Source organism: Phasianus colchicus, chromosome 3 (assembly GCF_987193195.1).
Source record: "Phasianus colchicus chromosome 3, bPhaCol1.hap1.1, whole genome shotgun sequence".
NCBI lineage: Eukaryota > Metazoa > Chordata > Aves > Galliformes > Phasianidae > Phasianus > Phasianus colchicus.
The window spans coordinates 75,041,850-75,054,330 of record NC_143438.1 but is presented as its reverse complement, the minus strand read 5'-3'; the positions used below and the strand labels follow the sequence as shown (position 1 = coordinate 75,054,330).

The window sequence follows — 12,481 nt, the reverse complement described above, 5'->3', positions numbered from 1 at the left end:
ATTCTCTGTACTTACAGGCACAAGTTGTTTTACAAGGGAAGTCCAGAAGTATTATCATTCGGGAACTCCAGCGAACAAATCTTGATGTAAATCTTGCTGTAAATAATTTGTTAAGTCGTGATGATGAAGATGGAGATGATGGGGATGACACAGCAAGTGAATCATACCTTCCTGGAGGTTTGTATCCTGTAACTTTTGATAAGGAAATGTCAGTATGTTCTTATTTTTCTGTATTTAAACACTCACAGCATGCTCCGTGCTATGCAAGGTATGCAGTGAAGACAATTATTTCAGGAGCAAAGTGTAAAGACGCACAAAACAAAAGATGCAGTGGGATGTTTTGAGGGATTAGATTAGGCATTAAAGAATAACTGTTGATTCCATGGGTGGCATGAAAGTGATTTATTTTTTAAGAACCCTAGCTTTGTAACATGAGCATTTCTTACATCTGTATTTTGCTGCTTGATGAGATGCTGAGACTGCTATGTGGCTTGCTTGTAAGAGCTAATTCTAAAACTTTCCAGTCACCTGCATGTTATTTTTACTACTAACGCATATTCTCAAGGCGCAGCGGTTAAGTGAGGGCAAAATGGTTTACAGTTGTTACAGTTATACTGAGAATTTATTTGTCATCTTAAGTACCTCTCATAAACACTGTAGTATTTGGCAGTACAGATTTAATGCTATAATTGAAGTCCAGCAATTTTTGAAATATTGTCTGTCCCATGCAATTGTTTTTTTTTAGGAAAGACTTTGAGTCTTTTCATTGGCTAAATAAGGTAATCCGACTCTTGTCAAGCAACCATTTGAAAACTGCAGCCAAATCTACTGTTTGTACCAGGTGCACTGCGTGATAAGAGCACTTCTAAACTCTGGCGACATATTAATTTTCCTTCTGTGTGTCAGAATGACATTTTGCTATTTTTCTAATAGATATTTTTTTCTGCTCATCTGGTTCACCAGGAAGATTCATGGGCTTCCTTCATCTTTATCTTGTCCATCATGCGATTAGACAAAGGGTTTTTTGTTCTGCAGCAAAGCTGCAGCTCTGTCAAGCTTCTTGACTCCTTAAGTTGAGTCTTTATTTTAACAGTCAGTTTCATAGCATTAGGTGCATTGGCATAATTGAATTCTCTTAATGCTTTGCATGTTTTCAAAGCAGTAGTTCCTACTGTAAATGTACCAGGTCCTGCCTTCAAAAGACTAATGACTGCTAGTAATCATTCACAGTAAATGTTCCTTTTAACTGTACTAACCAGCTTTCTACAGCACTAGCTATTGTCTTATAATACCTCTTGGGATCATAGAGGTCAGTGAATAGGGGACCATCTGACAACCTGTAACTAGCTGCTTTTATTTTTAAGGTGCCTGCACTGCCTCTTGTAATTGAGATGATAGGTTAAACTAGGATGCAGAGTTTCACTGTCTTCAGCAGCTGTCTAGAAATGGAGTTTGTTTGTGGCTGAATTTTTAAAGCATCTCACCTCTTTAGCTAATCTTTCCTGTAAGAGATGAATGTTGTTATAGTATGAGATTAGTATGAATATTTTTTCTCTTTTATCCCACAGAGCAACTGAGCTAAATTTTCCCAGTGTTTGTGGGAAAAGAGATGGAGTTTCAATTGAAATGAAATCTGTTTTGTCTTAATCCCTGTCTGTGAGGATGTAATTCACAGTTTGTAGAACTTGCAGTGTTTTCTGTGTCTGTTACTTTTGCCAGTAATACTCAAATAACTTTGTTGCACAGAAATGCACTTTAACTGAATGTGATCAAAACATGAGGGGAAGTGGAGCTGAGCAGTGGTCAGTGCTGTTGTGACTCCACTGCTGGTGTATGATGTAGTATAAATTACCAGTCCTTACTTGTATCACGTGATTGCAAGAGAGCCTGATGGCTAGAGAACCTTACCTATAGTTGTGAGGCAAAAAAACACAACGTTTTGCCCTTCAGAGCAACATAGAACCAATTTCTTAAGTTTCTTACTCTAAAATTTTCATTTTTCTTGTGGTCTTGCCTCTGGATGTTCTTTTTGGACCTGTAACAAAGTTCATGGAAGAAATCTGTAAATAACCAATAATTGCTACGCGCATTCTATTTTTAGTCAGGTATCCATAAATGATTCTGAAAGGTAAAGAACTTTTACTTTTTATGATGTCAAATTAAAAGGTTTTATTCCTTCCAAACACAACAAAAGTAAATGACAAGGCTGCTCCTTGCCTTAGGGTTTTGGAAGTTCTTGCATTTTAATTAAAAAGAGTATGCTGATTTTTATGTTTTCCCTTTTGCATGTCTGGTGCTTTTCTTAAATTAAGCCCTTTGGGTTATTCCTCTAAACTTCCCAAGGCAAAGAAGTTTGTGCTTTTTTATTTTTATTTTTTAAAGAGAAACTTACACTTGATTTGAAGTAAACGGAATGGAAGAAATAAATTTCACTGTGGCTGGAAAATAAGTTCTTGTTTAATACATCAGGATTTCATTGGTATATCAGTTGTGCTATAGTTCCTGTTAATATTTGTAAGGGTTATAATCTGATTTTTTATTAAAGAAGCAATTCTTCACAGATCTCTTAAGAGAGTAAAAAATGTCTTAAACTTTCTGTACAAATTGCTTTAATGAAGTTCTCTTAGTAGTTTTACTTCTAGAGCCTTATGTACTCTGACTTTTCTGACGAGCCCTGTTTCTGTTGTTTTATGGTGGTAATGTGAACAGAGTGGGGTTTTGTTTGATAAATAATGAATACATGAGGAAAAATCAAGAAGCTGCATAGAAAAAAATGGTTTTTCGTAGTAAAGACTCAAAGTTGTGTAGAAAAAATTTCCTGCTCATTTCAGATTGTGCTAGAGGCTTCTTCCAGGCTTTGTGCTATCAGTGTCTGGTTTTGTAGAATTCAGATGTGTGCGTATTTGCTTGGTAACTTCTACTTCATTTATTAGGTTCTCACTGGTGGAGATTGTGAAACTTGGTTTTAGCAGTATCCAGACTACTTTGACTTTTGGAATCTGAGATGAACTTGTTTCAAAATAAAATGTAAAAATCCACTTTTTTGGAAGAGAGAAGAGACTGGCTTTCATCAGCAGTATTTACTGTATTGGTTTGCAATGAGGAGAGGTGGGAACCAGAACGCAGTGTAGGGATCAGTTTAAAACCTGGGTGTTCAGTGGCTTTCCTTTAGCGAAGACAGTTGTGTGCATGTTTGCTATGGTTTTGTTAGTATGCTTTTTTTTGTTTTGGTTTTTGTTTTTCCTCTTTATTCTGAGGATGAACATCAAGTTTAGTAATATTTTGAATGAACATAACTTATCAAGAAATGAGTTCTGGAGTTCTGCTGATGTCTGATTGGCTAGGAAACCAAAATACATGTTTTTGTGTTCAGTGTCACAGTTTTGCCAGTTTGATAGAAGTGCAGATACTGAGGACGTATTTTTGCATGTTTCATAAAAATATGCAGCTGAGAATAAGGAAGACCTCATGATTCTCTCAAGTGTAAATATCTGATGTGAGCTCTGCTTGATGTCCTGATCAGTCTCGGCAGTGCCTTGAAATAATGGATCCATAGGAAATGGTGTTAATGCCTATCCATGGAGCATTGGAAAATAGAAATATTTTCAGTACTTGAATTGGTGTTTAAATACTTATTAGAAGTGTCACCCTTTTTTTTTTTCTTTTTCATTTCTGCTGCCCTGGCTATGTTTTTCATGCCAATTTTCAATCAAATTTACTTAGGAAATGATAGGTACATCCTTATGTAAATGGACTGATCAGAATCATCACATCTAAATTAGTATTTGAAGGGTTTGATTCTGATCTTTCACTGCACAGGAAATGAATGATATCATATGGGACTGTCCTGAAAAGTGGGGAAAAAAACCCCAACAGTCATAGAAAAGGTTTAGTGGGCTTTTTTTCTTTTCTCCCTCTACCCCCACACCTGGATTCTTAAACTAGGTGTAGCCTTGCAGTATCTGTGTTTTCACAGAACTAAACAATTCCAGCAATGTTTGAAGGGGCTGGATTTGGCTCTTATCCCTACTGGTTTTAGCACCTTTGTTTGCTGGTATAGAGGATGGCAGAAGGGGAATCTCTTGCATAAATATTGGAAGAAAATTTAAAATCTGATTTGAAGCTGAAAGAAGAGGGTAAGAAAGGTTTGATTTCTTCACTTGCATTAATGCATATGTAGCCAAAAATGCATAGTTTTGGTTCTTGGATATGATTGTTTGAATTTTAACCCTCCTGTTTGGAAACAAGGCTAACCTCAAGATGTTAAAATACTTCCAGGGGTGGGTGGGTGGGTGTGTATTAGTGTTCCAAGTTAGTGTGCATCTTCTTAGAAGAGAATTTCTAGCTTAGTGTAAAGCACATACTGTGCGTTTTGAATAAGGCTGGTGAGTTCTTTTCTATGCTGACCAACTCCGTTCCTAATAGAGATGAAGATTTTTTTTTTTCAGTTTATACCTGGGTGCAAGAACAAGTTGTGAGACTGTATGGAGGTTGGAGCTTACCTAGGAATAAGTGATAGGGTTGAACGTGGGAAAAGGGAAGAACAGCAGTGTGTGAACATCAAACTATACAACAAAAAATATTGGCTGTCTTTCCAACTTCTGAACTATTGCTCTTACAAGTTGATGCTCTTAAGGTGAGATGTTCTGCTACTTCAGTGTTTCAATGCAAAATGGTTAAAACAGGCAGTAGGGTAAGACCACCTTGAGACATCTGAAATGTTCTGGTAAGGTGGAGCGTGTTTGCCAAATAAGACTTTTCTCTTTTACTAGGCTTCATGAGCAGCATGACTTTCTAAAATGTACTGCATGGACCACTCAGTTCCAAACGTTGTGCTTCTAGCACAGACTATACTTTTAGTGGGTAACTTTTTTTTTTTTTCCAAAAATCTCTCCCAGCATGTTTTGAAGTCTACAGAGCTCACTTCTATAGCTCTGTTTTTATGTTAACTCATTTCTGCTGGGGGCAGCTGATGGCTGGTATGTACTGAAGTTCTAAACTCTCTCTGAAAAATGCAAGGATTAGTGTTGTGATTTGTAGGGATGTGAATGTCTCTAACACCTTTCGTGTCACTAAAGGAAACAGCTTAATGAGTTCTCACAGTGAGCGAGGATATCGGGCAACTTTTCAGTTTCTGGATACCCTCTTGTTTGTATGTTGGTGCTTGTTTGTTTGGCAAGTTTATGGCCTGAAATGACTTCTTTTAGATTTGGATTTCCCACCTTGGCCCAAGGAGATCCCTTGCCATAGAGCTAAAGGAGAGAAATAGGACTGTTCCTTCTGTATTGGCAAGATGGTCATCTGGTTTGCTTTTCTTGTTGGGCAGTGTTCTTGGACTTTGCTCAATTACGTGCATTTTCAGCAGCCTTGTGTGGTAGCTAGCTATTGGTTAGTAAGCAGAGGGAAGTTGTTTGATAATTCAGTGAAATTCAATATTTAGTGAAAATTGGGTATTTAAAAGAGTAGCTCGGGTTGTCACAAAATCATATAGTTTCATCCTCCTGGGTATTTTTTATTTTTTAAATGTGCGGTGTTAAAAAATGGAAACAATTTCTTTCTTCCAGATAACCATTGTTGTTCTTAATGTAGCTACCATGTGAAGATTTGAAGAGCTGAAAGTTTGGGAATTAAGTATGTAATTCTCTGAAAGAAATGTTCAGTGGAGGAACTGTAGTCTTTGACATCAAAGATGTGGCTTTGCAAAGGCCAGCTTTCACCATTCTTCCTTAATTCTAGATCATTTTAAGAGTGCCATGTGCATGAGTGCTGTGCACATCTATGTACTTGTATCCACCTTGCTCTAGGTCTTTGTTCTTCCAAGTGAAAGGCTAAAATTTGAATTCCTAGGCTACGAAAAAAAAATGTTTTGGGCAAGACTTGTTTGTGAAATGTGGTTAGATAAGTGACAGAGTAGTTTTTGTAAGGAAACTAGTTTTGTGCACTAGACTACCATGCTTGATTGTAAATGTGGGTGTGTAGGAGGCACATGAGTTGGAACTGGTGAATCTGAAGAGCAGAAATTCAACTAATAGATAGGTGTTTTTTTATGTTTATTTAGTTGATGGTCTCTCTAGCTGATGTTTTAAGTAGCTGATTATTCACTTAAGACCCTTGTCTCCTCTTATAGAGGATCTTATGTCTCTTCTGGATGCTGACATACATTCTGCTCACCCAAGTGTCATTATTGATGCTGATGCTATGTTTTCAGAAGATATTAGTTACTTTGGTTATCCATCCTTTCGGCGCTCATCACTTTCCAGGCTAGGCTCATCCAGAGGTAATTTTGCACCTTTTTTTCTTTGTGATAAGTAGTTTACTGTGCAAAGCTAGTGGTAGTACACATTGGTGGTTTAGATTCCAATTTAACATGAAAGTAGACTGTGATGCGATGTCAGATATAGAGTAGACAAGTAGATTTTTTTGTTACTCATCAAAATTATTATTCTGAGCCTCAGCAGGTAAGTTCTATAAGAACCTTCATTATCATGTGTTGTTAAAAATCTAATTGTTGATGTTGCAAGGTGTAAAACTTCTGCATGCTAAATTTTGTTTTAAACTCTGTAGTGTTTGCTAATATATATTATGCGATACAAATATTTAATTTGGTTCAAAAATAAGCAACAACTCATGACATGCAGCATTCTTAATCATTTTTTTCCTGTTTTGGGTTATTCTTTACACAGTGTTTTTTCACATTTCCTGAGGTAATCCATGACAGAAGTTAACTTTGTAGAATGAGGAGAAATATATTTAACTGTCAGGGAGGGAGAAGAAACCTAATTTTTTTTTTTCACTTTTTTTTCCTTTGAAAGTGTTTTTGTAGCTGGTTTGGGAGAACTGTTGGCAGTTGATATAAACACCTTGATCAATGCTAAGGTGTTTTTTGTTTGCTTTGTAAAACGTATTACAGTTATAACATTTAAACAAAACATGCAGCAACTTGGAGCTTTTTGAACCCATTGTACAAATGCCTAGAGTATTTCCAGACTGTTAATCCAACCTCTCCTGTGCTTTTTTTAGTATAGTTTTATTGCCTCTCATGAACCAGTTTCAGTATATTCATTGTTGAATGAGTAAGTTCCAGTTAGAGAATGATTAGTCAAGGGTCAGAGGCATATTTGCTAGAAGAGAAGTAGAATATTTGATGTAATATATCTGTAAGAAAGCTGTTGTATTTGGCTTATGTGAAAACTTCGCCAGGTTTTTAATACTGCAACAGACCCAAGACTTGGCGTAATTTATTGAAACTGATACAGTAATGTGGTCATCTCATACATATAATTCCAGTTGACTTGTGTAAGCATAAGTGAAGTATTGAATAGGTTAAATGCATTATGTGCATGTACAAATATTCAGCATCTGACATAACTCCTTCTAAATTCCTCCTTTTTTTTTTTTTCCTTTCCTAAGGTTATTCTATATAAGACGTTACCACGAATTTTATAATCCTTATTTTCCATGCATAGTTGACTCTTGGAAAGTTAGTTTGATTACCTGATTTAAAAAATTTATCTGCATGAGCGAACTGCAGAGTACTGCCTTTAGACAGTTTGTAGGCCAATTGGAGGGGAAGCATTTTGGTAAGGAACGTTTTCCTACAAGGATCCTTTTTAAAACTTGTCTGACTACTGAAAAGTTTTTATTTCATATTCAAAACAGATGCACATAATTTATTAAATCCAGTCTTATAGAATATTGCTTCTAACAAAAGGGGTTGGATTATCAAGCTTGTATACCAAGAGCTTTTTTAATGCTTGCTTTCTTTAACCTCTTCAAATTACTGTTTTTTGGGGGAAGATTGTTATGAAACTCTCTAATAAATACTCTTTTTGGTTTGCGTAAATGAATCTAACAGACAGTGTAGATCAGAATTTTTTTTGTTGTTTCTTCATTGGTTAAAAACAGTACTACAAAACTGCATATTATAGTAAAAAACTTCAAATTGCTATTTTTCAAGTATTTGGCCTCTTACGATGCAAGTAGAAGTGCTGTAGCATTTTTGATAGCACACAAAACTGTGAGATTTCTTTATTTTTAGCTTACATTTTTTATATTTAGTAATTCTAAAGTACACATGCTTGGAAAGGTTATTATACTGAATGTTGCATGTCAGGACTTAATTATTTTTAATCTTTGTGAGTAGATTTAACTGCTGTTAGTTGCATCCTGAAGGGTCTTTACTAGAGAGTGGCTTACTTTTATCCCACTGGTGTGACCCAATTGCATACCAGTTCTCCTTCTTCCCTTAGAGAGAGACTCTGAGCTGTTGCGTGAACGTGAGTCCGTTTTACGTTTGCGTGAACGAAGGTGGCTTGATGGAGCCTCATTTGATAATGAAAGAGGCTCTACAAGTAAGGAGGGGGAACCAAACCTGGACAAGAAGAATGCACCTGTTCAAAGTCCTGTTTCTCTAGGAGAAGACTTGCAGTGGTGGCCAGATAAGGTACTGAAAATTTTTGTCCATTTTATTTGCAGTTTGCAATAAATCTGTCTCTCTACATTAATACTATGTTTTCTTCTTGAATATTTCATTTTAGTTTGTGAGAGAGAATGCAATAAAGTATATTCTTTGTTATAAGCTTACGAAGATTATAAATAACTAGTTATTCCTTTTGATAGTTAATTCTTTTTTAATCCTGTTTTTATTTCTTTGTTTTGCATCCCTGCTAAAGTCATAAGATTTGTTGTTTTTTTTCCTTTTGTAGGTATTCAAAAAATTTAACAGGCAGTAGGAAACTCTTAAAGCAATTGATTCAGTTTAATACTTTATTTTCCTGTTTCTGTTTTTTTGTTTTTTTTTTAATATTCTTTTCCTTTTAGACAAAGTATGGATAGATTGAAGAGGGAGATAAACTTCAAATCTTATTTCTGTTTACAGCCATTCACCTCTAATTCCTGTCTTGGTTTTGGTGTTCGAATTGAGGAATGTAGATACCCAGAAAAAGAATATTGGGTCAAATGGTTCCTCTCCCAGCCAGACCTTGTCTGGCAATTAGCTTTGAGCTTCTATGTCAGTGAAAATTAGCAGGTCTCATCCCTCTCCCTTTGTCACGATTGTTGAATGAAAAGGTCATCTAGCTTGGAAAGAGAGATCTCAGGGTTTTTAGCATAACAGAATACATTTAGTTCATGTTAGGAATACTGTACTGTGTTTTCCATATAAAACACTGTTGTGGTTTTAAAACGTAACGTTACCATCATCATTATTACTGTTTTGTCTTATTACTCTGCTACTTCAGGATGTTTGTCCTGTTTGTTCCTTCTTTTTTCCACCTATTCTTATTTGCAGACTCAGCAAGTTATGCCCTAGGATAATTACTGTAGTCTTTTATTGGATGTATTTTATGGAATTCACTTGCTAGAGTATGTAATTTCATAGTTGTGCAATTTAAGTAATGGTACTTCTTCCCACAGACATTTTTGCATATGCACTCTTATAATCCCTAGCTTCCAGTTAAATGAAGGTGTGCCTTACTGGAAGGGCCTCTCATCTTTGTGCAACATTAGTCAATCCTTCTATTCTGTCCTTCAGCTGAACATTCATAGCCCCTCTTTTAAGTTCTGTTGGTGGTATTTCCTGACAGAAGTTCTTCATGATAAATCATGAGGGAGATGATTTAGTTGAAGGGCCATCCCAAGTATTTATTGTCCTTTTGAGAGTCCTAAAGAAGATGCTGGAGATAGTAATGGAAGTTAAAAGCAAGTTAGATGAAAGATTCAAGGACGTGAAGAACTGCTATGGGATAACCAGTATTGTTTTCTTTCATTTTTTGTTACTTTCACATTTAGCATTTGAGACAGAGCTGTATTACTCTGTGGTAAGGATGGATGGTAAATTTGAGTTTATGAGAGGTGGAGTACCACCAAAACACTAATGTAGTGAAACATGTTGCATACGGAGTTTTTTCCCACCAAATTAGTCAAGTCAGATGTCCAAGAATTCAAATAAACTAATTCTAATAGATCAAATCTTATTAGACAGTAGAACTATTAATCTGTGTCTCTTACCAGTGAAAACCTGGTACTGTCTGTGGCAGAACCACTCTGTTCTGTAACAAAGTATGGCGATTTCTTTCCTCCTTGACTATAGTTGGGTGCAAACTGGTCTTTATTTAGTTTATTGGAAGTGGGTATATTCTGTTTAGATAATGAGATGTAAAGATTTTAATCAGTAATCTGAATTCTGAATCATTTTCAAGCTATTTTCTGATCTGGACTCAGAATATAGAGTTGAATACTTGAGGCTCTGGTTATGGTACCAGGGCTGTCGTGTCATTTGTGCATCTTCATGCTGACACTCTTTTGAATGGCCTTATCTTAGAATCATAGAATGGCCTGGGTTGAAAAGGATCACAGTGATCATCTAGTTTCAAATCCCCTGCTACATGCAGGGTTGTCAACCACCAGACCAGTGGTTGTATGTAGCCATGGTCCTGACTGTGGTCCTGATTAGAGCTGCTGATATTTTAAGGGGAGAAAAGGCTTTGAATGTTGAGTCTCTTTAGTGTTGAATTTGTCATATAAATCTGCTATTAAAAAAAAAAATAAATCATAAAACAGATTAGCAAGAATTAAAAAATTATGATGAAAAATTGCTTTTCCTACTTAACTTCCGAAGACTCCTTTGTACTGATGAAATAGAAGCATGTTTTGTTAAGACTACAGTAGGTTCTCTTTCAGAATATGCAATACTTATATGATGTTAGTTAATCATGACTTGGGTTCACATGCTAGTTCTGTGCTGCACTGGGAGATGCCCTTTGGAGCAGAACTGTTATGACTTAACAAATTTTAAATTCTGTTATCATATTATTAAAGAGAGTTCTTTGTGATTTCTTCCTTGTCTGTTGCCACCTTTCTCTTCTTTCCCAAAATATTGTTGAGCATTTTGAACTACTTATAAGAGACATAGTAAATTTTTTTTATTAATGGGATATGCTCATACTTTTTGAAGTGTCTGTATTTCTGTGCATGAAAATAATGAAGTAAATAAATAATTTTTCACAAAAAAGTGCATCTAGGTTTATGAAAAACCAAAATAGGTGGTGGTTTGTTTTTTTTCCCCCCCCTTTCCCCAGTTGTGAATTTCTGAAGCTGGAAGGAAAGCCTTGTAATTTAGGGAGCAGATGAACGTACTGGATGGTGGGCTCTGTTAGTAGTCTGACATGGGTTCAGCTTCCCATCAGATGGCTGAATTGCTTATATGGCTTATCTTTCAATTCAAAAGAGGCAGTTAAATATGCTGTTGTGGAAGATTTCTATTCTGCAGATTACATGCACTACTTACCATGTGTATGTCCTTCAGATTTTGAAGCTGTAGAAGACATAATTTTCTATCACTTGATTCTGTACTAGTTTAGGTTATTGTTTCATTTTTAAGAGCTATATTTTTCCCCAAGTGAATTTTTACTTCCTACCAACAGAGAAATTCAGAAAAAAAAGAAGTATTTTTCTTCTAGCTGCAATTGCTGAGGAGTGTTAAATGCTCTGGCCTTGCAAATGTTTCTCAATAAACAGAAGTAAAATTTTTGTGAAGTTATCTGTCTTCACAAGTCTGTAATTTGAAATTTCTTTTCATTGCAAGGGGAAACTGAAACTTGGAGAGGTGTGGTTGTTACTGTCAAATAGTTGATGTAACACAGATAAGCAACCAAATGTAAGAGAAAAAGTGGCCTGTAATGTACTGTACACTACCTGGATAAAGCATTGAGCAAAGCAATGCTCTCTGAATAGTAGGAAGATGCTGTATGACATTTCTTAAAACAAGAAGAAAAAAAGAGGGAAGAGAAGTAACCCATAATCAAAAGCTTGTTTGGCTTGCTGGATATTAGTGATGCATTAAAGTGATATATTGAGCACACCAATTTTTTTTAATTAAAAAAAAAAAATGACTTTGTTTGCTGTTATTTCTCTTCAGAAGTAGAAGATAGAATTGTTTTATTAATGGGGCAGTGGATTTGAAAATTCTTAGATAAGTTCATGAGAATGCTTAGGAATGGAATAGTGAAATTTCATTGTTTTTTTTTTTTTTTTTATTCATTTCAAAAAGCTAGAATTCTAGAAGTAATCTGTTTTTAAAATACCAGGAATCAAGACATATTCCCATCTTTAATTCCATGGGTAGTGTTCTATTCTTAAAATATTCTGGAAATTCTCAATAAACTGCCAGAGTTAATCGCCAAATATTTTCCTGCAATTAAACAGTAAAATACATCTAAACACTTTTTCTTTCCTTCCTCACCCTATCAATGGCAATACTGCAGGCTTTCTTGATGTTTGAGGGAATGCTGAGCTTTAGACAAGCTGAATACATCTTTGTTTTCAAGTTCAGTAGACTTCATATGTCTGTTTTTGCAGGATGGAACAAAGTTTATCTCTATTGGAGCCCTATATTCTGAGCTTGTGGCAGTTAATAGTAAAGGAGAACTCTATCAATGGAAGTGGAGTGAATCGGAGCCTTATAGAAATGCACAGGTACTAC

At 35.6% G+C, this 12,481-nt stretch overlaps 1 protein-coding gene across 7 annotated transcripts in view; it reads left to right on the top strand.

The window, feature by feature from the left end:
- UBR5 (ubiquitin protein ligase E3 component n-recognin 5) overlaps nucleotides 1–12,481 on the top strand; it is an 82,916-nt gene that overhangs the window by 20,223 nt on the left and 50,212 nt on the right. For 4 of the 7 annotated variants that reach the window (XM_031591100.2, XM_031591096.2, XM_031591098.2 and 1 more), the window contains 4 exons: nucleotides 18–177; nucleotides 6,128–6,277; nucleotides 8,232–8,443; nucleotides 12,358–12,474. In XM_031591100.2, coding sequence (XP_031446960.1) covers nucleotides 18–177; nucleotides 6,128–6,277; nucleotides 8,232–8,443; nucleotides 12,358–12,474 — 639 coding nt within the window. The remainder of the gene's footprint in view (nucleotides 1–17; nucleotides 178–6,127; nucleotides 6,278–8,231; nucleotides 8,444–12,357; nucleotides 12,475–12,481) is intronic. The other 3 variants (XM_031591099.2, XM_031591097.2, XM_090137855.1) reach the window with 2 other exon arrangements.